We start from the raw sequence: 26,233 nt of genomic DNA, 5'->3' as shown, positions 1-26,233 counted from the left end.
TTCAGAGCATACATTTTCTTTATTGTTTACATGAGGAAATCAAACAGACATATTTTATTACAAGCATGTCCAGCTGCTCTCTCCCCTCCAAGCAGTTTAGAAACGAAGATCAAATGGAAACCTGTCGGGAAATAAGTCAGCTTTAATTCCTCCGAACAGAAAATGGATCGTAGCATAGAAAGAGCTGAATATACTTACATAGCTACTTCTCTGTGACAGCAGGTTGTTTCTTGGGCTTCAATTTGAAGAAAAGGAAGATAGTTGCAAGGCTGGCATATGTGGCCAAAACACACTAACAAAACAAAAACGTATGGAATATAAATGCATAAGTATATTTCAAAATTAGCCTTGGTTTTACCCTTACAACAAAACATGCTCTATCTTTCAGCTGAATATCCGCTTTATGTAAAGTTTGCTCTTTCTAGCTCGGTGTGAATCATCTTGTTGGCGCTCAAAAAGTTACTATGTTGCTCACATCGTGTTATTTTTGGTTTTGCTAAAGTAATGTGCCCAAAAATCTCATTTCAAATTCACTCTTGAAACTTCAATTGATACCGTTTCTCAACAGAACTCACATTCCTCCTTCCGGTGATCGTGTATGAATTAAAGTATCTGGCAATTCCAGTGAACTGGTGCTGACTTCCAGCGTCGTGTCCTCCCATTCTGGCTAAATGTATGGTCCTGTCACAAACAAAAGAAATTACAGAAAGTCAGCACATATTTACAGATGGCATGTGTTAAATAGCTGGAACAAATCAACTTAAAATGAAGAGGAAATTGTTTTAATATAAGCTCCAGTGGTGGATCTTTGGTTCATTTACATGTTCCAAATTAACCAACCTTTTAAGCACATTTATTTGCTAAAACTTTAAGTGCTTCCTGGTTGCACATTAGCACTATTAAAACATGAAACGCCTCTCCTCAACCACTGACTTCATTCAGAAAACTTTTATGGAGATAAATTGGGGCCATAAAGTTTCTATTTAGAAAAAAACCAAAATTGAAACAGAAGAAAAATGTTCCAAACTATTTTTCAGTTTCATTTTTTTTTTCCAAACTAACTATGGCCCTAATTTAGCTGCATAGTTTCTAAATTAACCTGAGACATTCAGTACAGACAGGAAACTAGCATCCAGCTTTGAATACATTTAGCATCATACAGAAAACAAATGAAATCTGCATACAGATTATGCTGCTATTGGACAGTTTTCCTCTGTTTTGGACTCTAAAAATAGTTTTTGGTTTTGTGGCTGTCACATCAAAGCCCTCCAAGGTAAACTTTGTACTTTAGACATAACATTTTCTCAAGGGTGGCCTGAAGTCAGTTTACAACACCAAACATTGATTGTGTACTTTTCATTTTATTATAATCACAAGGCTGTAATGTTGGCGTATTAGTAATTATTGTATCTTGGCATATACCAGTTACCCATATTAAGGTATACAATATTTTGTGTTACAGTGTTAACAGAATAATTATCTATTATGTCGTTCCTACAATTGTGTCAGACTGAGTAACATTTTCTATGGATGTATTGCTTGCAAAAACACAGCACTGAACCTCCCTCACCTAATGCTGAGCACTGCCAGTCAGTTGACTGAAAAAAAAAAAAAGTCATGCCACTCAATATACAATCATGTTGTAGAAATGAAAGGTGCATCACTAATCACCTTTATTAAGGAAACCCTTTTAAAGTATAACTGGCAATTTACTTTTTTAACTTAATGTACCCATTTGTACAAATATGCATTTGTATGATGTATACATCCATTTGTCTTGAAACTTTTCGTTGCCAATTCCAAGAGCTGCCAAAACTGTATTTGTTGTTTCTGGAAAAATGACAACACAGCCTGACTTAATTAACCAGCTAATATCAGCCGGTCATACTTGTGTCACTATATTCTGATATTCTATGCAAAAAGCACTTACAAACAGATCACATTAGATAAATTAGAATAAAAGAATATTAACATAAATTAGGATATGCATTAGTCAAAATAAAAGTATCAGGGCTGCAGCAAATTATTATTTTGCTAATCGATTAATCTGTCTACTATTTTTTCAATTAATCGATTAATATTTGGATAGAAAAGGTGCTTAATAGGAGATTTTTAAAGGATTTGTACCAGGTGAAGCTCAAGCTATGCCACTTGAGGAGTTCTGGATAGAGCATTTTTACAGACAAAGGTTTTTCATCTTAATGCAAAATGTATATATCTATATATAGAGAGCTGGCATAGCTATAAAGTTAATGATTTTCCATAATGTCATGATGAAAATTTAACATTCATATATTTATAGATTCATTGCACACTAACTGAAATATTTCAGGTCTTTTATTGTCTTAATACGGATGATTGTGGCATACAGCTCATGAAAACCCAAAACTCCTATCTCACAAAATTAGCATATTTCATCCGACCAATAAAAGAAAAGTGTTTTTAATACAAAAAACATCAATCTTCAAATAATCATGTACAGTTATGCACTCAATACTTGGTCGGGAATCTTTTGCAGAAATGACTGCTTCAATGCGGCGTGGCATGGAGGCAATCAGCCTGTGGCACTGCTGAGGTCTTATGGAGGCCCAGGATGCTTCGATAGCGGCCTTTAGCTCATCCAGAGTGTTGGGTCTTGAGTCTCAACGTTCTCTTCACAATATCCCACAGATTCTCTATGGGGTTCAGGTCAGGAGAGTTGGCAGGCCAATTGAGCACAGTGATACCATGGTCAGTAAACCATTTACCAGTGGTTTTGTCACTGTGAGCAGGTGCCAGGTCGTGCTGAAAAATGAAATCTTCATCTCTATAAAGCTTTTCAGCAGATGGAAGCATGAAGTGCTCCAAAATCTCCTGATAGCTAGCTGCATTGACCCTGCCCTTGATAAAACACAGTGGACCAACACCAGCAGCTGACACGGCACCCCAGACCATCACTGACTGTGGGTACTTGACACTGGACTTCTGGCATTTTGGCATTTCCTTCTCCCCAGTCTTCCTCCAGACTCTGGCACCTTGATTTCCGAATGACATGCAGAATTTGCTTTCATCCGAAAAAAGTACTTTGGACCACTGAGCAACCGTCCAGTGCTGCTTCTCTGTAGCCCAGGTCAGGCGCTTCTGCCGCTGTTTCTGGTTCAAAAGTGGCTTGACCTGGGGATTGCGGCACCTGTAGCCCATTTCCTGCCCACGCCTGTGCACGGTGGCTCTGGATGTTTCTACTCCAGACTCAGTCCACTGCTTCCGCAGGTCCCCCAAGGTCTGGAATTGGCCCTTCTCCACAATCTTCCTCAGGGTCCGGTCACCTCTTCTCGTTGTGCAGCGTTTTCTGCCACACTTTTTCCTTCCCACAGACTTCCCACTGAGGTGCCTTGATACAGCACTCTGGGAACAGCCTATTCGTTCAGAAATTTCTTTCTGTGTCTTACCCTCTTGCTTGAGGGTGTCAATAGTGGCCTTCTGGACAGCAGTCAGGTCGGCAGTCTTACCCATGATTGGGGTTTTGAGGGATGAACCAGGCTGGGAGTTTTAAAGGCCTCAGGAATCTTTTGCAGGTGTTTAGAGTTAACTCGTTGATTCAGATGATTAGGTTCATAGCTCGTTTAGAGACCCTTTTAATGATATGCTAATTTTGTGAGATAGGAATTTTGGGTTTTCATGAGCTGTATGCCAAAATCATCCGTATTAAGACAATAAAAGACCTGAAATATTTCAGTTAGTGTGCAATGAATCTAAAATATATGAATGTTAAATTTTCATCATGACATTATGGAAAATAATTAACTTTATCACAATATGCTAATATTTTGAGAAGGACCTATATATACATATATAGCTATGCCACCTCAAGTGGTGAAGCTTGAGCTTCACCCGGTACAAATCCTTTAAAAGATGACCGGGGGTCTTTCTGCATGGAGTTTCCATGTTCTCCCTGTGCATGCGTGGGTTTTCACCGGGTACTCCGGCTTCCTCCCACAGTCCAAAGACATGCCTGTTAGGTTAATTGGTCACTCTAAAATTGCCCTTAGGTGTGTGAATGAGTGTGTGCATGATTGTTTGTGTGTTGCCCTGCGATGGACTGGTGACCTGTCCAGGGTGTACCCTGCCTCTCGCCCATAGACTGCTGGAGATAGGCACCAGCTCCCCCGCGACTCACTATGGAATAAGCGGTAGAAAATGACTGACTAATATATATATATATATATATATATATATATATTCTCTTTACAATTTGTGCCTTATTATTGCTAAGTAGGTTCATTTACCACTTGGAATATTTTAAAGTCTGTATACTCCACTTAACGATTATTCGATTACCAAATTAGTTGACAAATATTTCAATAATCGATAAATCACGATTAATCTGATTCATTGTTTCAGCCCTAAAAAATACCCTTTGAAAATAACAACCTTTAAACAGGCATTAAACATACATTTTTTTTATTGGTCTAACATATTTTCTTTAGCTGTAAACAGAAAACCATCATCATCAACAGAAATAAAGGCTTGAAAACATCAGCCTGTGAAATTAATCTACGTGGTTTCTGTTTAATTTAGTGAATCGAGTAACTGATAAAAATGAACTTGTAAATACTATGGTTAATTATTGGATATTATTGCGTTAATCCAGCAGCATTTCTACTCGATGATATACATCGAGAATCAAATTCTTGCAAAAGCCTAAATGTAGCGATTTATAACCCGTGTTAATGTTTGTTAAACTAAGTAAATATTTGTAAAAGTGAATCCAGACTCGGTTACATCAAGTTCAATGCAGGACAACAAGGAAAGTCATTGCCGGTTGAATTTCAAGCCATTTTGTTTTCATAAAACATCCTATATCAAGCTAATGGAAAGACAGTATTTTAAATCTAACACATTTACCTATATTTTACCTCTAAACTTTACTTTGAAATCAATGCAGATTTAATTAGATGAGAACATTTACATCTGTAACACAAAATGCTACAGTATTTATGGAATTAGGGGCAAATGCTGTATAATACCGAAACTTAATATACAAAAATACATTTTATAGAATTCGGGTCATTTCAACATATTTAGTAGAGTAACCCTAGACTTATTAACCGAGGAACAATGTAATTACGCGAAATGAAGCTGACAAACAAGTTAGCACACTATATCAAGTCAATGTTAGCTTACTAAGTTAGCCACCAAGCTAAATAGATTTTTAATAACATTAAAAAAACACAATATCAATAAACAAAACAGTTGCGAATACAGTTTTGTTTTTTTCGTCCTGTGATGAAGCTAAAAGGATGGACTAACTGAAGTCTAAACGTGTCTTAGCTTACCTTTAAAACACGACCCCTGAGCTAGCTGAATGAGACCAGTGCCCTTCAACAGAGGCCGCAATGCTACAGTTGCCAGGAAGTCCCTCCCACTGGACGCGGACTAAACCGGGTTGGCTATTGGTTTAAAACAATGTCATTCATTTCTAAGATCGGAAACGACGTTTGATTGGTTTAAATAATTGTCCAACTTCAATTCGCACCTATGATTGGAGCACAGAAGGACCGCCTTAAAGACTTTCAGTTCCGGGTTGTGATGATGGCGTGTTGCTGATCAACATGTGAGTTACTGCGTGCGTAAAACTGGGATTAAATACACACAAATATCACGAAGTCAGGTATTGTATTTACATATTTATCTAAAAAGTAAGATGGGCTCTATCAGGAGAAGTGTACTGTCTGCTGTGTAGCTTCTTGATCTTTATTTATTTAGATTTAAGTCCGAGTCGGTGGTAGATGCGAGCTTTTTAAAAGCGAGGCTTGTTAGACCGCTCTATTTATTTTAAGTTAAAAGTACACTGCAGGAGTCCTGAGATATCATTCATTTCTATTTATTTGGTTTTCAGTGAGCCAGGGGCTTTTAATTAGTACATCTGGACAGCTATTGCTCAATACCACAGAGAAATTAGGAGCGAGGATACCATATCTTCCACATTACAATTAAATAGTACAAAGGGAACTTTCTTAGAAAATTTGATTATTACATAAGACCAATAGAAAAATACTTTAATATTGTACATTACATGCTCTCATTACTTGGTTGGGGTTCCTTTTTTATGAATTACTGCATCAATGTGGTGTGGCATGGAGGCGAGCCTGTGGCTCTGCTGAGGAAGACCAGGATGCCTTAATAACAGGTCATCTCCATTGCTGGATCTGGAGTCTTTCATCTTTCTCCTCACAATACTTTTTAGGTTTTCTAGGGTTCAGCTCGGGTGAATCTGCAGGTCAGTCAATCACAGTGATACCATGGTCATTTAATCAGCTATTTTTTGTCAGTGTTGTTCTCAGGTGCCAAGTCCAGTTGGAAAATGAAATCTTCATGAGGATTCTCAATGACGCTTGTCAGTATAGGGAAGCATTGAAGTGCTGTAAAATGGTTGATAGCTGCTATGACTTCGGACTTAATATGCCAACAGATGACATGTGTCTACAAATCATCACTGACTTTGGAAACTCCACACTTGATTTCGAGTAGCTTGGGTTCTGTTCCTCTGCACCCTTCCTCCAAACTTGTGGGCCTTAATTTTCAAATGAAAGTAAAATTCTTTTTCTAAAGTTTTTTTTTTCACCTTCGCCTAGATAAGATTCTTCTGGCCTCTCTGGTTGAGGTTTAACATAACAATGTCCTGGATTTGCCTCTGTGTGGTCACTCTTAAAGCACAGGTCCCAGCCGCATTTTAAACCATGTGGGTCTCCTCCAAACTCTTGGAACTCTTGGAAGTTTTTTCTTCCACTCAACTTGCCACTCCAATTTTGGTAAGCCTGTGTGAATTGTAGCCTCAGTTTCCTGTTCTTAGCTGACAGGAGTGGCACCCGGTGTGGTCTTCTGCTGCTGTAGCCCATCCGCCTCAAGGATCGACGCGTTGTGCGTTCAGAGATGCTCTTCTGCATGCCTTGGTTGTAACGAGTGGTTATTTGAGTTACTGTTGTCTTTCTATCAGCTCGAACCAGTCTGGCCATTCTCCTCTGACCTCTGGCATCAACAAGACATTTGCGCCCACAGAACTGCCGCTCACTGGATATTTTCTCTTTCTCAGATCATTCTCTTTAAACCCTAGAGATGGTAGTGCGTGAAAATCCCAGTAGACCAGCAGTTTCTGAAATACTCAGACCAGCCCGTCTGGCACCAACAACCATGCCACGTTCAAAGTCACTTAAATCACCTTTCTTCCTCATTCTGATGCTCGGTTTGAACTGCAGCAGATCGTCTTGACCATGTCTACATGCCTAAATGCATTGAGTTGCTGCCATGTGTTAACGAGCAGTTGGAGTGGTGTACCTAATTAAGTGGCCGGTGAGTGTATAGTTACCTTATGATTTAGCCTCTTTTTTGTGTGTGCCTTACAGAGGTTTGGATGAATTCAGTTTATTGACTGAAACTTCTTCAAATTCGAGACTTCCCAACCTGCATCCAATATGGCGTCGGTAGAGGAGGATTTTCCTCGTGGAGGAACAATAAAGAAGACCCCCGAGAGTAAAATCGTGGTGGAGCGGAGTAAAGTGGACAACCTGTTTCAGGTAAAAAGCTTTATCACTATTTGTTGATTGAATAAAGTATTATTTGAACCTGTCTCTGACCAGTAATATCAACTCTTCTTGTGCATTTGTTTTTTTGCAGTCAGATGAACAAACGACAAAGAAAAGAAAGGGAGCCGCGAAGGATGATGGCAAGAAATCAAAAAAGCAAAAGACAGACGAGAAAGAAGGTGGCCTGACACTTAATGCTGCTGCTAAAAATGTGGAGATTCTGCATTTAAAGGTAATAAACTTTACCTATAAATGTTTGATCCTCAGTGAGATTTCTGCTGTTGATTATTTTGTGGTATAAGTTAAATTCTGCAACATGTTTTAACCCAGAATGTGAGAGAAGGGATGCTGTTTCTGGGCTGTGTGAAGGAGGTGACTGACTTCGAGGTGACCGTCAGCCTTCCTTGTGGCCTGCAGGGCTTCCTCAGCATCAGGAACATCTGTGACTCCTACACCAAGCTGCTGAGCGAGCAGCTGGATTCAGACCTGGAGACTGAGGTGACTAAATTGATTTGAACTTGGCCGATAATTCTTTTTCACATTCAGGGATGTAGAGTGAGTTGCAAAAGTATTCATTCCTCTTGAACTCAGTTTGTTTTTTTTTACAATTTCTTGTATTACAACTACAGACTTCTATGTATTTTAATGGAGTTTCATGCAACACAGTCCAACACAAAATAGTGAATAATTGGAAAGTGGAGGGAAATTTAAACATGGTTTTTGACTTTAGTTTACAAATGAAAAGTGGAAAAGTATGATGTCCATTTCTGTTCAAGCCCCCTGAATCAACAGTCTGTAGAACCTCTGTTTTTGTTGCAAGTACAGCTCAAGTCTTTTGAAGCATGTCTCTGCCAGGTTTGAACATCTAGAGCACAAAATTGTTGCCCATTCCTCTTTACAAAATTGTTCAAGCTTAGTCAGATTAAATGGACAATTTCTGACATCAGTTTTTGCGCCACGGATTCTTATGACAATTGTTTGCTTTAATCGGTTTCTTCGTATTCGACTGAGAATTCCTTTAACAAAATATTATTTTACTATTAATAATCCCTGCTTCATTCTGCGTGTATCTTTTTCTTTGTACATTTATGTATCTTTCTTTCTGTTAACATCTTTCTATCTTCATCTATCTGTTTCTCTCCATCTGCATTATATATGTATTTACATACTTAGTTACCAAGATCAGTCTTGTACAGATATATAAAGAAAAAAACTTTCGAAATTGCTTTGGGATTATTTAATATAAGTGCAATGGACATGAAGATAGAAATGAAAAGGGGAAAAAAATCAAGAGGGAGAGGTCGAGCAAAAAGGAAAAAGGGGGAGAAGAACTTAATAGAGGGAGATAAAAAGATTAAGAGAATACAAGATAACACCCTAGAGGACTGTTTCCACACCTGCAGAAACGCATACTGTATGTAACAACAGCAATGTTACCGAAATAAATGCAAGATGTATTTAGTGGTAACTGCAGCTGAATGTAGGACATCAGTGTATCTGTTAATACCTGGATCCAAACACCTGTGGGTGTAAGTGTGAGCGATCTTTTGTATATAAGGTTTCTCTATAAAAATATTTAATAGCGAGTGTGAGGAACCCCAGACCTGCCCCCCTTGACCTGAGACAGACACGGGGGAGCCACAGACATCCAAAGGCCCCCCAGAGCACGGGAACCCCGGGAGGACCACCGCCGCAAACCCCCCCAGAGAGGAGCAGGGGAGAATCCCAGGGGAACCACCCAACAGCCACAGAGCAGAAGCCTCAGAGAGCTGCAGCGACGAATCCACCGGCCCTGCCAGCAGCTGTCTACGCTGGAGCAGATCCAGCCATGGACCCAGAGACCTGAAACCCCAGGCCACATCACTCCGCAAGGGGTCTGCCCCTCCAATATAATGACAGTGGAAACACTGGGATTTAGATCTGAACTTTGACTGGGTCATTCTGACACATGGATGTGCTTTGATTTAAACTACTGTAGCTCTGACCAAAGGTTTGTGGCTGTCCTGCTGAAAGTGAACCTCTGCCCCAGTCTCAACTCCTTTGCCGCCTCTCACAAGTTTTATTCCAGGGTTGCCCAATATTTAGCTCCACCTATCTTCTCTTCTACCAGTTTCATCTTGCTTGTCCCTGCTGAAGAAAACCATTCCAGCAGCCTTAAGCTGCCACCGCTATGTTCACTGTAGGGATGTTGGGTTTAAAGTGATCTGGAGTGTTAATTCTCATCCACACATGGTGTTTTGCATTTAGGCCAAAAAGTTAAATTTGAGTCATCACTCCCACAGCATGATGCTGCCACCACCATCATGTCGTGGGCTAACAAACCTCAGAGGCTTTTTACAGAGCAGTAAAGGTGGATAAATACAAGTGAACCCTGGGCTTCTTAGATGGTTTGAAAAAGAAAATGATGCATAATCTTTTGTGTTGGTCTACAACATGAAATCTAAATTAAATACATTAAAGTTAGTGGTATTTCAAGTTGTATAAATACTTAAGCAAGCCACTGAATGTCTGTGTTTGAACTTCGCAGGAGTTCAGCTCTTTGTCCCAAATCTTCAGCCCGGGACAGCTGGTCCGATGTGTGGTTTCCAAGTTGGACATAACTAAAGGAGGCTCGCTCAGCATTCAGCTGTCGGTCAATCCAAAACTGGTCAACAAGAGCCTCACCTCAAGCTCTCTTAAGGCTGGAATGGTGTGCAGGAATGAGCATCAGTAGTTTTAACTGTGGCTACATACTAAATGATAAAACGCTTTAACTGTGTTTCAACGTTTCCATTGATGAATTAGGTCCTGAGTGGATGTGTGGAGAGTGTTGAAGATCATGGCACCATAATTGACATCGGTGTCAGTGGAACCAAAGCCTTCCTGCCTCAGGATGCTACAAGGAGCAAACCGCGTGAAAGTGATGGTAACAAAAACAGCTGAACTGTGCATCAAAGTTTCAAAAAGGCATCAGTTATGAAACATGTCTGTGTTCTCCATGTGTGCAGAGCTTAAGGTGGGTCAGTATGTGACTTTTCGGGTAGAGGAAGTAAAGAACGGTGGCCGCGTTGTCTGGCTCTCCTCAGACCTGTCCACCGTGGCTCAGGCCTGCGCTGACACCAAACATGGCTGGAATCTCACCAACCTTCTGCCGGGCCTCAGGATCAAGGCTACCATCAAAAAGGTGATGAGGGCTTTCTTTCAGTTTGCTGTCGATGCGGTTAGCTCTGTAAGAGTTGTCATTTCTCTAAATAAACTCTGCATGTTGGGGTTGTAGGCGACCAAACATGGCCTGCACCTGGACTTCCTGTCCTCTTTCAGTGGCCAGGTGGACTTTCTTCACATGGAGGCGGGGCAGGAGTCAATCTACACAGAGGGGCTTCAGGTAAAACTCACCAAGCCTGTCCTGCAGACTCAGCTGGTCAGAGGTTCTTAATTTGAATTTATTTTACACATAATTAAGGCTCTGGTCTGAAATATTTGGTCCTAATAGAAGTTTAGAAAGAAAATTATGATTTTCTTTACAGATAAACACTAAACGCTAACTTGGGGGTCCAATATTATTCAAACACATCAAACCAAATGAGCAACAGTTGAATGAACCGATGAGTTTTTACATTACTATATCTATATGTCAAGTATAACCTTTTTTTAACCCTTTATTTATGTTTTTTTTTTTTTTTTATCTTGTACAAAACCGACATTCCAAAACATATACTTCACACGATTAGAACAGGAGGGGTTGCTATTCGTATCACCTAATTATTCAGCTGGTCTCATGAAAGGTGTGAATTCAACGCATTGTTCTTCTTGTACTTGGTCCATTTGGCCCAAAGCCTTCTGTGGGTCCCTGCTTTAGTCCTCGGAGAGTATCAGTGTTTCCATGGAGTGCATTTCCTCTGCGGGTGTCCTTCCACCGACCGCAGCTTGGAGGGTCACATTTCAACCAGTTTCTTGTAACTGTCAAGTTTGCAGTTGGGTTCTTGCCCCGGATGATTTATCTCACGTCTCAGGCTTTCATTGTCTCCTTTGAGATCCATTTTCAACTCCTTTATGGTGCTAATTACCTCACCGGTATCAACGTTGATTCTGGTGCCCCTTCGTCTTTCATTCATTAACACCTTGCAGTGATAAGAGACATGTTACCGTGGTATTTAGTGGGATAGGTGTGTGCTTTGGGAGAGTGGGTTCATTGTGCGTCCAACTACTCCATCAGCCAAGCTGCAAATCCCTGTCAAATATAACTTTAAATAAATAAATGTATCCATAGCAACATAACAGCTCTGATTGATTAAATGTAAAGTTGGTTAATTCAACTAAAAACAATGTTTTATTGTTTAAATGAATTTATCATTGGTTAAAAGCCATGTATCTTTTAGTATTTATTTATTTCATGGTTCCTGCGCTGCATAACGCAGTGAAATAATTTAAACTAGGAATTCATTGTAGTGAAGTCATTATTTCTGCTTTTTGGAAATAAAATAAATACTTTTCTTTTTCTGTCCGTCTGTCCATCCACCCATAATCCATTAAATATTTTATTATTCACTTATTCAATAAATGTTGTAATTGGAAAATGTAATTAATTTGTGACATATTAGTTTGATCATTTAATGTTTTGGTTTTTTTGTGTAATAAACTGTGGTGCTTTGGTCCTCCATACACACCAGGTGCGGGCGTGCGTGCTCTACATCGAGCCGACCACCCGCCTCGTTGGACTGAGCCTGCGCAGCTACCTCGTACAGCCCGGGTTTGACATCATTCCCAAGCCTTCCAGCGGGGACCGGATCGGTGAGGTGGTGAACGAGTGTAAGATAACCACGATGCACCATATGTCAGGTGCCGTGTTGGAGCTGCCTGGCAAAACTCCAGCCTTTGTGCATGTAAGTAAAGCTGGGGATTGACGAATTTGCTGTAGAGATCCTGACCCTGACACCATTTCTATTATCTGTCTTGACAGAGGAACCACCTGAAGGAGCCAAATGACCAAGCTAATGATAACAAGGTGTCTGCGATGGCAGAGCACACCTGCAGGATCCTGGACTTCAGCCTCATGGATCAAATTTATTTTGCTAGTTTACGAAGGTACGTATGGGCCACTTTTATCAGTTTTATGTCAATGACCTCGCTGTTCTGCTCTGATGCACTGACCACTTTATGCTGTGTCCTGATTGTAGGAGTGTGATTGATCAACAGTTTTACAGATACCAGGATATTCACACCGGCCAAGTTGTCGAGGTGAGATGCAGAATTGTTTTGTTTGAGTTGGTATTAGTTAAAAATTAGATCCAAAATGATTTGGACTGTTTTTCCTCCTAGGGAACGGTGTCTGTGCTGCTGAGTCACGGCATGGTGGTGCATCTGTCGGACCACGTTAAAGGTCTGGTGCCTCGGACACACCTTTCTGACATCATCCTGAAAAACCCAGAGAAGAAGTACATCGAGGGAATGAAGGTGAAATGTCGGGTCAGTACAATTTTCTTCCAAAGGATGCAGGAATTAAATCTCTACCAGGCTTTGTTGTCAGATTAGCAAGTCTTGTTGTGTGTCTTTGTGTGAACTTAAGGTGCTGTCAGTAGATGTGGATAACAGGAAGCTGTGTCTGACCAGAAAGAAAGCCCTTGTTGAGAGCAGCCTGCCGCTGTTCCTCAGCTACGACGATGCCCGTCCAGGTCTGGTGTCCCACGGCTACATCGTGTGCATCAAAGACTTTGGCTGCATCGTCCGTTTCTATAACAACATCAAAGGTCTGGTCCCGCTTGGGGAGCTCAGCTCCGAGTCCATCGTCAGTCCTGAGGGCATCTTCTATGTTGGACAGGTAAGACAGCAGAGAGTACCCTACATAGATTAGTATCAGAATATCATACATAGACTGGGAATATCAAAGGGTTTTCCAGGGCTGAAAAATAAAAATAGATTGTGGAAAAATGTTGCAGTTTCCAGGCTTTATTCCCTCTCCTGTTGTATAAATGTTGTAACCATCTATCTTTTCACTCATACATCCATATATCCATTTGGTCCATCCATACATCAATCTGTCCACCTGTCAGCGTTCCGTCCCCCCTTCCATCGTATCGTCCATCGCCATCAATCTGTCTATCCATCCAGTGGTCTTTACTTTCTTGAGTTTTAACTCTTTCCATCTTATCTTTCTTCTACATCTGTGTGTCCATTCAGTCTGTGTTTTCTAGGTTCCATATTTAAAGCCTGACCCCTGAGAAGTATCTGCAGTAGATTTATGGTTAACTTTTGTAGTTATATTTTAATAATGGGCCAAAAGGAAGTTGGAATTTGGGAAAATTGAGTCTGGTAATGTAGGGACCAATTTTCAATCTTGTTTATGTTCTAGGTGTTGAAGGCCAAAGTTCTTCAGTGTGAGCCCAAGAAGGAGAAGCTGTTGCTGTCATTCAAGGCGGTGACAGAGGGAGAGACGGGGGAGTCTACCAAGCCTCAGTTAGACTGCGAGATTGGAACGGTGAGCTCAGGTCCTTGTTGTTGTTTCAACATCCACCAGATTCTTCATTCTCTGACATCCTTTTGTTTGTGATGTAGAGGCTGGAAGCAAAGGTGGTGAAGAAATCCATCAACGGTCTTGAGGTTGTCATCCTCCCAGATGAGGTCCGTGCTGTACTACCCACAGTGCACCTCTCTGATCACATGTCCAACTGTCAGTTACTGTGGGAGAGTCTGCGGGAAGGAGACACCATTTCAAACGTCATCTGCTTTAACAAGAACAAACGGAATAATGTATCCTTTCCCTGGTGACATTTAGATCAAAACTGATGTTCCGTGGTGTGGACGTGGTTTATTTTTACCTTAGCTGCTTCCCAATTACAGACAGTCACCAAGAAACCCAGAGTGAGATGGTCACTGGAGGAAGGAGCGGTAGCCAAAGATTTCTCTGAGATAACCGTTGGGATGCAGCTGATTGGCTGGATCAAGAACATCATGTCTTATGGTGTCTTTGTAGAGTTCCCCTACGGCCTTGTTGGTCTTGCACCCAAATCTGTGAGTGAAGGGCCGAGAATCTGGTTTTCTTAAAGAAACACATGCCTGTTTTTAACATTAAACCGTTTCTGTGTTTGTTTGATTGAAGGCCATGTCGGATAAGTTCATCAGCGACGCGACAACCGCCTTTAAGCTGGGTCAGACGGTCGTTGCCAAGGTGACCAACCTGGATGAGGAAAAGCAGCGATTCCTGGTCACGCTGAAGATGTCAGAGGTCATAACTTCTGACGGGGACGCACGGACCAGACTCATGAATGGCCTACAGGAGAGAAAGGCTGTGAAGGAAATGCTGGCTGTCAGAGGTGCGCCTGTGGTTTCTATCTATGGAGTGATCTAGATATTCTCAGTTGCAGGTCAGCCTGGTAGAACCTGGCTCTGGTATCATTATTTCTGTCTTTACAGATGACGGTGAACTTCGGCAGCAGTTGGCCGCTCTGTCCGTCGGGCAGAAGCTGAAGCTGATGGTGGATTCTGTGGCGGAAAACGGGGCCAAATTTAAATCTGATGACTTGCCTGGTGCTGCCATTCTCGCCAATAAACACCATATGACTGGTATGTTCAGAACCAGAAACATCTGACAGCACCTGGGTCTTAAAGGGATATTTCAGGATTTTTTAATGAGATCCTATTTAAAGGTTTTTGTCGTTTAATATCTGACCTGCAGTAGGAAACGTTCTGTTGGTCATTTAGTATGAATCCAGAGGCTGATGTTAGCGGCTAGTCTGAAACCCAATCGGATCTGTACCATTTAAAAACAAATCCAAAATTTTTTAGTATCTGATTCTGAGCTTCTGGTTTGTTGTTCAGAGTGCAGACTGATCAAACCTGAACTAAATTGTGCAGTGAAAACGTTTTTGGCACCTTACGTTTTTACATTTTGTCACACTTCAATGCTTCAAACTCATTTTAACATCAGAGATAACTGAAGTAAATTCAAAATACAGTTTTCAAATGATTTCATATGTTAATGGAAAAAAGATATCTAAACCAACCTGGACCTGAGGGCAAATATAATTGCCCTTTAAAACTAATAACTGGAAGTGCAACCCCCTTGATGGTTTTCTGTATATCTCTGTAAAAGATGTTTGACCTTTTTTTCTTTGCAGAATTGATTTATTTAAGCCACACTAGAAGGTGTTTAAGCTTACTTCATGTTATTAGACGGGTTCTGTTAAAGTGATTTCTTGGTACTACAGGTCAGGTAGTAATAGTTACTGTAACTGAACCAAAAATGTGGTTACTCAATTAATTCTTGATTTGATCAAATCTATTTTCACAAAGGACCAGGATGGTTCAGATAGCCTACTTTCCCTTTTAATTTATCACTGTGTGAAAACTGCTCTTTGTGTTTACTCAGTTTCTCATCATCTGTTTTTTAAAATTTGTTTAATCTGAAACATTTAAGTTTTTACTGAGCTATTCTTCACGTACAGACTGTAAAACAACAATCTCTACTCTGTTCAGGCTTTTTTGCATTTGTAAAAACAAAGTACAACTTAATGTTTTATGTGGCGAAAGGTTTAAGAAATGGGTATTTATCGGTCCTTTCAGTACCAAAGAGAAGAGCTATGTTTGGTTTTAATTTTGTTTTGTTTTTTGAAGTTTCTGGATTGCATTTGATTATCGCTCAGCATCTAAACTTCCAATCCTGATGTAACATGAGCTGAATAATTCTGTGCTAAACAGTTTCTTTTACACAGTTTTTGAGCATTGAAACTTTTACTCTATTTGTGAAAACATAAAGAATAAAGAATTGTAGTTTTACTGCTATTTTTGCAAAGGGTACCCTTTGGACTAAAATAGTTTACACTGCTTATAGATTTTTCTTAAACACATTTGTTGTTTGTGAAATCTTGAATCTATCTGTACTAAAAACGGTGATTATTTTTCTTGTTACATCCCTGTGAAACTCTGCATTGTATGCTGTCTTATCTGATTATCTCATCCTTATTATGTCATTATCTGAATGTTTTCCAGGAGTTAGACTGACCCCTGGACAGAAAGTGAATGCAGTCATCCTTAATGTTGACATCCTGTCTGCTTGTGTCCATGTTTCCATCCTTCCAAAGCTGCTTGGGAAAAAGAAATCTGTAAGTGTTGCTTATGCTTGCTCTCTTGATTTCAGCAGATTATAGAAACTGCTTTTTATACATTACATTATTATTGCCATTTTTACCATGTTTTTGATTCTTTTTCTACAGTTAAATGAAGGCTCAGATTGCCCTGCTGTGGTGCAGTTCGTGGACCAGGACTTTGCTGTTGTCTCACTAAATGATGCTGCACAGCTGGCTCTGATCCATACCTGCAGCCACCTGAATGAGGTCATTCTGTTCGAGTCAGAGAGACTTAAGGTGGGGATGACTTTAACAGTGGAAGTTGTAGAACCTAGCTGTGAGCAACTAGAAGGGCTCCCCCTGGTGTTGTGGAAGGGCAGCGTGCCAAGGCGGCAGCGCAAAACCTCGGAAAACCAGACGGACTCTTCGGGACACCGCTTTGGCGATATCCTGGAGGGTAAAGTGAAGTCGGTGAAGCCCACCTGCATTCAGGTGGCTCTGGGGGACGGGACCACAGGTAGCGTCCACGTGTCGCAGGTATTGGAGCCAGCTGAGGTCAGACTGGGGTCCTTCCCCACGTCCACAGTGAGAGTTGGCAGCGTGGTCAAAGCCAGGGTCATCGGAGGACGAGAAGCCACCAGTCACAGGTTAACAAAGCTTGTCAGTGCCACTATGCATAATGGGATATGCAGGTGCATCTCAGTGAATTTAAATATTATTGAAAAGTTCCTTTATTTCAGTTCAAAAAGTTAAACTGGTGATATAGACTTATTACACCCAGAGTGATATGCCATTTGTTTATTTCTGTTCATTTTGATGATTAGGGCTCACAGCTGATTAATTCAGTTTCTAAAAAAAACGACATAAGACTAATAACAAAGAATTTTTATTTCAGAAGTGTGGCCCTACTTAGAAGTATGATCGTGTACTCTGCAGTATATGCACTCAGTACTTGGTTGGGCCTCGTTTTGCATTATTTACTGCATCAATGCGGCGTGACATGAAGGTGATCACCCTGTGGTTCTGCTGAGGTGTAATTGAAGCCCAGATTGCTTTGATAGCGGCCTTCAGGTCATCTGCATTGTTGGGTCTGGTGTCTCTCATCTTCCTCTTGACAATACTTCATAGATTCTCTATGGGGTTCAGGTCAAGGGAGTTTGCTGGTCAATCAAGCACAGCAACCCCGTGGTCCTTGAACCAGCTTTTGGTACCTTCTGGCAGTGTGGGCCGGTACCAAGTCCTGCTGGAAAATGAAAGCAGCATCTCCATAAAGCTTGTCAACAGAGGGAAGCATGAAGTGCTCTAAAATTTCCTGGTAGATGGTTGCATCGACTGTGGACTTCAGAAAACACAGTGGACCAACGCCAGCAGTTGAAGTGGCACCCCAAACCATCACTGGTTTTGGCAACTTCACAATGGACCCCAGGCAACATGGATTCTGTACCTCTTCACTTGTTCTCCAGACTCTGAAGGATTTGATTTCCAAATGAAATGCAAACTTTACTTTGATCTGAAAAATGATTCTGACTATTGAGCATCAGTCCAGTTGTTTTTCTCCCTGGCCCAGGTAGGACCTTTGTGATGTTTCTGGATCAGGGGTGGCTCAACACAAGGAATGTGAAAATTGTAGCCATCGTCCTGGAAATGTCTAAATATTGCCTCTTTGCCATTCAAAGTTTCAGCTCCTTTCTGGAACCTGTTGTGTTTCCATTTACGGCAGGAGGTGCGATTTCACATGATGTATTATTGAAACGGTGATGTTTCAGAGTCCAGACCCCCCTCCCATCCAAAACTCACAGGGCAATGCCCATAAAGGGTGTCCATGATTTCGAACCACTGCCATGGCTTTTGTTTTGACCCACTCCAGCCATTGTGGTCCTTCATATTTTTGTAGTTGTTTTTGAGTTTTTTGAGCTTTTCCCAGCACTGCGGTGTGTGGTAAAATCCGTGGCTCTCTTTTACCTCGGTGAACACTTTGTCATGCTGGTGACATGTGGTTGACCACGTCCATGGTCAATCAGTGAACAGCAGTCTGTTCACGTCACATTTCGGCCCTACTCAGCCCCGATGGGACCTGCTGACGAACAGTGACCAAGAAAGCCAGCACCGGGCCACAAAACGGGCTGAGTAGAGTGGACCGGTTCAAAGTAGAGCCCCTGGAAAAGAGTTCACATTTGTCAATCTTCCCCCAGCTCTTAATGGGTTTTGCTTCCCTGCTTGTGCACCCTTTTCTACCACATTTTATTCTTCCACTCAACTTTCCATTATTATGCTTGGATACAGCACTCTGTGAGCAGCCAACTTCTTTAAGAATGACCTATAGTGACTTACCTTTTATGTTGCAGTGACATTCTGCTTGAAACCTCTCAGGTCAGCAAGTCTTCCTGTGAATTACTGAAAATAAATTAACTTTTCAATAATATTCTAATTTGTTGAAATATACCTGTAGATGTTTTAAAATCTATACATTTTAGCAATGATTGTAACAAAATCTTCTTCCTAATTTCAGATTTCTTCCGTTTTCTCACCCTAAATTCAAGTACACGATTCCTGAGCTCACACTTATACCCAGGTAACCAAAGTAGATGATTGTCACCACGTTACCTGTGCCGATTATGTATCTTTTACATTTTGTGCCTGGTAATTTTCTGTTTCCTTTCCTCTCTGTAGCCAACTGGATACTGGTATAGACTTCAAACCAGTTACAGCAAAAGACAAACTGTCCAGCTATAAGGTTGGCGATGAAATGACATGTTTCGTATCAAAGGTAGGCTATAATAAGCCTTTCGTTGGGGATTTAATTTGTAATGTTTGCAAATTTGAAGTACAGGAACACCAGCTTACAGTAGGTTCAGAAAGTTTGTTTCCATTTCCAGTTCAAGTCAGACAAGAAGAGTTTGGAGATCACCACCAACCCCGGCGTCACAGGAACTGTTGACCTGCTATCCATGATCACAGATCCTAAAGTGAGTGATGCAGAATCTGCGCACAAGTCAAGATTTTTCTTTAATTAAGCTCTGAAAATATATATGTTGCTTGACAAAATAAATCTTCAATAAATCTTTGTTTTTGCTCATTTTCAGGATGCCAGCCATCCAGAAAAACTGTTCAAGCTGGGCCAGGCGGTCCGTGCTCAAGTGGTGGAAGCGAGTGTCCAACCTCATCGCTTCGTGCTCTCACTCACAGGTAGAAGATGCTGATTATGTTCATAATCTTTGGTAAAGTATCACTGATGATGCCTCACATACTGTCTGTCTTCCTGCCGTTTCTCAGGGGTCCACAAGCTGGAAAAAGGCAGCATCACTTTGGGAATGGTGATTAATGTTCAGCCACAAGTCGGCCTCCTGGTCAAGCTTCCCTTCGGCAGCGTGGGCACGGTTTCTGTCACTGACCTCGCTGATTCCTACAGGCCAAACCCGCTGGAGATGTTCAGCAAGGATCAGTTCGTCAGGTTAGTTGATGATGCTTCAGGCTCACTGTTCTTTCAGTATGCATATCCTTAGAAGGGTAATGTGTGAGAAAAAAAAACATCCAACACATGAGCAGCTGAAGGATCTCTCAGGTCTTTCCATGACATGATACAGTTAATGTGCCTGGAGTTTCTAGGTCTCATAGCTTTGACTTTGCACTCTCCCTCAGGTCTTTTTTTTTTTTTTTTTTTTTTTTTTAACCACACACTGCCCTATCCACTGGCTTGGTCAGGTAGGAAGGCGGGACTAAGAGTGAGTGAAAAAGCAGCCACATTCCAAAGAAAAACTTATGAATTAAAGCAGAGTTAGGTTGTAAAGCAATGTCCTTAACTTGGAAAATCCCACATAGCATTGTTCCAGCCACCATCTGAGAATAAACTGAAGTACAACTGCAAACCTACCAAGACATGACAGTCCACCTAAACTGACAAAGCCAGACAATGAGAGTATTAATCAGAGAAGCAGCCAAGAGGCCTATGGCAACTCTGGAAGAGCTGCAGAGATGCAAAAACAAAAGATGGAAAAATGTGTCAACTGGACAGTTGATAGTCATGCTCTACAGCTCTGGGCTTTATGGAAGGGTGGCAAGAAGAAAGCCATAAGTTGTACCATTTGCAGTTTGCCACAGACGTAGGGGACACAGTAACAAAAGACATAAATTAACTTTTTTTAACTGACAAGCTGTGTGGCAAAAAAAGAAAAATAACATCAACTTAAACACACTATGCCCATGGAGAATCATGGTGGTGGCAGAATCATGCTGAGGAAATATGTTTCTTCAGCAGGGACCGGGAAGGTGGTCAGAGTTGACGAGAAGATGAATAGAAGTAAATGCAGCTCAATCCTATTCATTATTCAGTATCTTGAGTTGGTCTATCACATAAAAGGGGTGTGAATAATTGGTAACCCATGTTATCTATACTGAGCAGTAGTGTTTCTGAAGATCAGTCTGATGTCCACAAATATAATAAATACACACAGATGGCACATGTTCAGCATATCAGTAGAAGATCTTTTGAAGCTTTCCAGATCCCTTTAAAACCAAGTGTTGCTCCTTTTCCCCCACAGGTGTTTCCTTCTAGATATGGTGAACGGAAAGTGGCACTTGTCTCTACGTCCATCACGGTAAGAACATTCATTTGAAAAATCGTACTTCTTTCTGAAGGTTTATAGAACATATAGGTCATTAGAGTCTGCCCTTCTAGGCTGGACCCACAGAAGACCAAGTTGGCAAAGGACCCAGAAGTCCTGTCTTTGGACCAACTGCGGCTGGGCCAGATTGTCCGAGGTTATGTGAAGTCTGTGTGCGAGCAGGGGGTCTTTATCCGGTAACTACTTCTGTCTTCGTTTACTGGATCTCAGCACTGCGTTGATACATTTGATCATAACTTCTTAATTTACAGATTGGCAAAGTGGGCAGGGACGTCTGGTACTGTGCTGAAGGTGGTTAAGGTGTTATTTGACAGACCAGGACGACTTTGCTACTTTGTCATTTGATAATAAATCAGAGCAAACAAAAGATCACATGTGGGGTACCTCAAGGCTACTTTCTCGAGCCCCTATCCCTTTTCGAGTGGACACACAGATAGGAACCTTAAAAACAACCTGCAGTTCTCTCCTCTTCATCATTCCTTTCCTCTCTTCTGTTTCCAGACTGTCACATAACATCACAGGAAGAGCCCAACTTCAACAGTCTTCTAAATACTTTGTTAACAACCACAAGATCCTCTCTAATCACCTGCCGGTCAACACCCTCCTCACCACTAAAATCCTAAGGTAAAAACACCCTGTTTCACCTCAGACCTTTGGTCGTAGCGTTTTTTAATCTGAGACAATAACCGCTGTTTGTCTCCTCAGTGTTGACACGGAGGACGAGTTAGTCGACCTTTCCCTTCTCCTTGCTGACACCGGGAAGCCAGATGTGCTTCCAGAATCTCTCGGCCTGCCGCTGCGTCTCGTTGGAAACCAGAAGAAACGCGACCCGAAAAAGACGAAAAAACGCTCGCCCTCTGAGAGCGAACAGGTAAAGAACTTCTTTAAAGATCCATTTTCTTCCTGCTGCTATTGTCTTGTCCTGTTCATATAATTGTCTACTCAGCCTTTTAACAATACGAGACAGTTGGGCCATAAAAGCTGTATTGGTGGGTGTTTGGTTGCTTATTTAGCCCTCAGGTCAGTCATTGCCGTTTTATTTATGTGACAGAAACAAACAGAGCCCCAGATCCTGAAGAAGAAAAAAAAGAAATCAAAGACTGATGGGGATGACAGCGGAGTGGAGGTTTACTTCAGGGAAGAGGAGGATGAGCAAGATGAAGTAAAGCATGATTCTGCTAAAGTAAGCTGAACCTCAGAAGCCATTTTTGTTCACCTGCCACAGGTGGACAAATGACCTCTCCTCTGTCTTTCTGTTTCTGCAGGTGGCTCCCAGTACTGCAGGCCCACCCAGGTTGCAGGTGGCAGCAGGGTTCTCATGGGATGTGGGGCTGAGCTCCCTGAAGCCCGCATTGGAAGCAAAGGATGGGGAGTCCAGTGACAGAGAAGAGGAAGATGGAAACAATAAGGTGAGAAAAACAAGGGGGATCCTTTTTAAGAAGTATTTATACCTCTTGAACTTTTTCACATTTTGTCTACGGTGATCTACAGCTCAGGTGGAGGGATCTATTGACAGTTGTGCACTCCACAATGCTGGCTTTTACTGATAAGTGGCAAAAAGAAAGCCGTAAGAAGTCCTGTTTGCAGTCTGCCACCAGCCTTGTAGGGGCACAACAAACATCTGGAAGAAAGTACTCTGGTCAGATGAGACCAACTTAATTTTTTGGTCTACATGAAACAGGTTATGCATGTGGGGGAACTAACACTGCACATCACTCTGAGCACACAAGCCGCAGCGTGAAACACAGTGGTGTCAGTGTCATGCTGTGGGATTCTTCATTAGGGACGGGGAAGTTGAGGAGAAGATGGATGGAAAGAAATAGAGCGATTCTGGTTTAAAAGCCTGTTAGAAGCTCTAAAAGACTTGAGTCTGGGGTGGAGGTTCACCTTCTAGCAGGACAATGACCCTAAATATACCGCCAGAGCTACGATGGAATGGTTCAGATCAGTAAATATCTGTGTTGGTATGGCTCAGTCAAATTTGAGACCTAAATCCAGTTGAGAATCTGTGGCAGTGCTTTAAGTTCTTGTTCTAAGACACTCTCCACCTAATCTGACTGATCTTGAGCTACTTTGCAAAGTAATCTGGAGTGATTTCAATCTCTGTGCAAGTATGGGAGAGGCATACATCAAAACACCTGCAGCTTTAATTGCAGCAAAAGGTGGTTCAGCAAACATCACTTCAAATGAAATATCAGTTCTGTATTAGTGAAAAATGTGGAAAATTATGTCCTTTTTCTTCCACTTTACAATTATGCACTACTTTGTGTTTATAAGTAGGTATGAATACTTTAGCAGAGGATTGTATCATCTCGTAAAAAACAGTATCTCCTGAACTGCTTACATTTTTTTGTGCCTCATCTATTCATCTGTTTTGGATCTGTCTCACTTCCTTTTATTTGGGGTCAACTTTTTGTTGACCAGCCCCAGAAGAAGTCGCGCCACGAGCAAGAGAAGTCTGACTTGTCTGCGGAGAAAGCCCTTTTACAGCGGGAAGCCGAGCTGATGGACCCGAACCTGCGGCCCCAGGACGCGGCCACCTTCGAGCGGTTGCTTTTAGCCTCCCCCAACAGCTCACTGCTCTGGCTCCAGTACATGGCCCACCATCTGCAGGCCACAGAGATCGAGCAGGCCCGAGCTGTGGCCGAGAGGGCCCTCAAAACCATCTCCTTCAGGTGCTTAAAAACTCTGACCCCGGCAGATGTTGATGAGGATGGTGTGTTGGTGTTCAAACTTTGCTCTGTGTTGGTCCAGGGAGGAGCAGGAGAAGCTGAACGTGTGGGTGGCCCTGCTGAACCTGGAGAACATGTACGGCACAGAGGAGAGTCTGAAAAAAGTGTTTGAGCGAGCTGTGCAGTTCTGTGAGCCCATGCCCGTTTACCAGCAACTGGCCGACATTTACGGCAACTCCAACAAAATCAAGGTCACGATTTGATTTCAACTATGAACAAGAGTGAAATAATTTTTCCTCCACCTTCTAATGTGTGTTTCTGTATCCAGGAGGCAGAGGGCCTGTACAAGACGATGGTGAAACGTTTCCGCCAGAATAAAGCAGTGTGGTTGAGCTACGGGAGCTTCCTGCTCCAGCAGGGCCAGAGCGATGCTGCCACTTCTCTCCTGCAGAGGGCGCTGAACAGTCTACCCCCCAAAGATAGTAAGATGGGCTGAGTTAGTTTCATGTTTATATGATGGTCAATGGCCAAGAAAGAAAAGCAACCTCAGGATTTTAACACTTAAATGACTTTGTAATTGAGAATATTTGTGATGTTTCCCTCCTGTTTTGTTTTGTCTGTTCAGGTGTGGATGTAATCACAAAGTTTGCTCAGCTGGAGTTCCGCTTCGGTGACGCTGAGAAAGGTCGCAACATGTTTGACAAAGTCCTGACAAGCTACCCAAAACGCACGGATCTGTGGTCCGTTTACATCGACCTCATGGTTAAACATGGATCACAGAAGGAAGTGAGGTAAGCATGAGCTCCCCTGTTTATATTTAGAATATTATCAAAAATCTAATTGATATGACTAATTCAACTTAAAAAAGTGAAACTTGTATATTATTTAGATTCATTATACGCAGTGATATATTTCTAGCGTTAATTTAGGTTTCTCAGAAAATGACATAAGATCAGTTTTTTAATACAGGATGTAATTCATGGCCTACACAATCATGAGAACGACTGTTGAGTTGACAGTTGTCGAGCAAATAGTCATTGACATGTCCACAAAGAGAATAAGACACAAAATGTAATTACTAAAGAAACCTGGGGTTTAAGAGTGCTTTATCCAAGCATATGCATAGAAAGTTGAGTGAAAGGAAAAGGTGGCGTTGCAAAAGTTGCACTAGCAACTCAATAACCACAGCTTTAACAGGAATGGGAAGCCAAGTCTATTCAAGGATTTGGAAGAGATTCACAATTTGTGGACTGAGCCACCACACACTGCCGTATCAATCAATTAATCAACAAATGTCTTTAAATAAATAAAGTCTTTTTTACTTTCCAGTCAGTATTTGGACAACACCACAGCAATGAGACTACATTGGTAAAGGATTTTAAATTGGGCCATCCTAAACATCTGTCTTTGTTTTACTGGATGTCAGTGCTGCTTTTGACACAACTGATCTTAAAATACTGATTGACAGACTGGAAACGCAGGTAGGATTTCTGGTACCACGCTAAACGGGTTCAGATCCTTTTTGCCAACTGGAACAAAATCAGTAAATATAAATCAAATAAATAAAATAAAGATCACATGTGTGGTACCTCAAGGCTTGACTCTTGGGCCACTTATATTCAACATCTAGTATGTAAGTATGACAATACTACCAGCGTCGTTATGGTAAGATATGTTGTATTTCTGTGTCCACTGTGCTTTTATCATGTCAGGAATTTCAGTCTGGTTGTAATGAATCTGTTCAAGACGTCCTTTTTAGATTGAGTTGCTGATATAAATGAACTTTTTGATAATAATCTAAATTATAGAGTTGTTGAGTTCTAAAGCATGCAAACAATGTAAACAAAGTCCAGAACATTTGGGTTTAATTTTGTTCTCCACTTTTTTCGTCCTTCAGGGCCATCTTTGATCGGGTGATCCACCTCAGCGTTTCTGTGAAGAAGATCAAGTTCTTCTTCAAGCGCTACCTGGAGTACGAGAAGAAGCACGGCACCCCTCAGAGCGTCCAGGCGGTCAAAGAGAAGGCCATAGAGTTTGTGGAAGAAAACTGCAAAGATGCTACAAACTGAAGAAAAAGGCAAATATACAGCTGGACTCAACATACGTAACACAGCTCTCGGAAAACCAGTGATATTTTAGGTTGAACTCTTTTTCTTTTAAATAATGAGTCTGGAGTGTGATCCTGGGTCCAAGGTCCAGCAGACCTTTGTAAAGTGAGTGGTAATGATCTGTATGTGTTAAAACTAAAAGCAGCTGTTTAACATTTCATGGACCTGCTTTTTAAACTATTTTATAAATTAAACTGAGTAAGGATGACAATGGTTGATTTTTTCTTT

General features: G+C 41.4%; 2 protein-coding genes across 4 annotated transcripts; one reads left to right on the top strand and one right to left on the bottom strand.

Moving 5' to 3' along the window:
* On the bottom strand, positions 1-5,467 carry atp5md (ATP synthase membrane subunit k). The gene is made up of 4 exons (XM_047365925.1): positions 5,316-5,467; positions 576-681; positions 199-292; positions 1-121 (listed from the first exon to the last, which is right to left on the bottom strand). Exons 2-3 carry the CDS (start codon positions 660-662, stop codon positions 203-205), a joined length of 177 nt encoding a protein of 58 aa, XP_047221881.1. The 5' UTR covers positions 663-681; positions 5,316-5,467; the 3' UTR covers positions 1-121; positions 199-202.
* A 70-nt stretch (positions 5,468-5,537) lies between these two features.
* pdcd11 (programmed cell death 11) lies at positions 5,538-26,216 on the top strand. Of its 3 annotated transcripts, none has more exons than XM_047365918.1 (36): positions 5,538-5,593; positions 7,383-7,553; positions 7,654-7,794; positions 7,893-8,060; positions 10,090-10,251; positions 10,347-10,467; positions 10,550-10,725; positions 10,819-10,926; positions 12,212-12,424; positions 12,502-12,626; positions 12,719-12,779; positions 12,861-13,007; positions 13,108-13,359; positions 13,891-14,016; positions 14,094-14,288; positions 14,379-14,549; positions 14,638-14,851; positions 14,952-15,101; positions 16,527-16,639; positions 16,751-17,250; positions 19,113-19,175; positions 19,274-19,370; positions 19,480-19,569; positions 19,687-19,789; positions 19,877-20,054; positions 21,142-21,198; positions 21,279-21,401; positions 21,727-21,849; positions 21,931-22,096; positions 22,277-22,408; positions 22,491-22,634; positions 23,650-23,900; positions 23,980-24,148; positions 24,226-24,379; positions 24,523-24,688; positions 25,795-26,216. In XM_047365918.1, exons 2-36 carry the CDS (start codon positions 7,452-7,454, stop codon positions 25,964-25,966), a joined length of 5,433 nt encoding a protein of 1,810 aa, XP_047221874.1. In that variant the 5' UTR covers positions 5,538-5,593; positions 7,383-7,451; the 3' UTR covers positions 25,967-26,216. The 3 variants fall into 3 exon arrangements, with proteins under 3 accessions (XP_047221874.1, XP_047221875.1, XP_047221873.1); XM_047365919.1 differs by having other exon boundaries at positions 5,546-5,650; positions 22,277-22,387; XM_047365917.1 differs by having other exon boundaries at positions 5,546-5,650.
* The last annotated feature ends 17 nt before the right edge of the window (positions 26,217-26,233 follow it).

Source organism: Girardinichthys multiradiatus, chromosome 5 (assembly GCF_021462225.1).
Source record: "Girardinichthys multiradiatus isolate DD_20200921_A chromosome 5, DD_fGirMul_XY1, whole genome shotgun sequence".
Taxonomy (NCBI): domain Eukaryota; kingdom Metazoa; phylum Chordata; class Actinopteri; order Cyprinodontiformes; family Goodeidae; genus Girardinichthys; species Girardinichthys multiradiatus.
Note: the sequence above shows the minus strand (reverse complement) of the source record. Positions and strands in the feature narration are given on the sequence as shown.

Excerpts from the sequence above, each read along its gene's own strand:
- atp5md (XM_047365925.1), bottom strand. The coding sequence starts at position 662 with ATGGGAGGACACGACGCTGGAAGTCAGCACCAGTTCACTGGAATTGCC. Across the intron at positions 293-575 it reads CGATCACCGGAAGGAGGAAT|TGTGTTTTGGCCACATATGC; the intron begins GTGAGTTCTGTT and ends TTGTTTTGTTAG.
- pdcd11 (XM_047365918.1), top strand. The coding sequence starts at position 7,452 with ATGGCGTCGGTAGAGGAGGATTTTCCTCGTGGAGGAACAATAAAGAAG. Across the intron at positions 8,061-10,089 it reads ATTCAGACCTGGAGACTGAG|GAGTTCAGCTCTTTGTCCCA; the intron begins GTGACTAAATTG and ends TGAACTTCGCAG. Across the intron at positions 10,468-10,549 it reads CAAACCGCGTGAAAGTGATG|AGCTTAAGGTGGGTCAGTAT; the intron begins GTAACAAAAACA and ends CCATGTGTGCAG.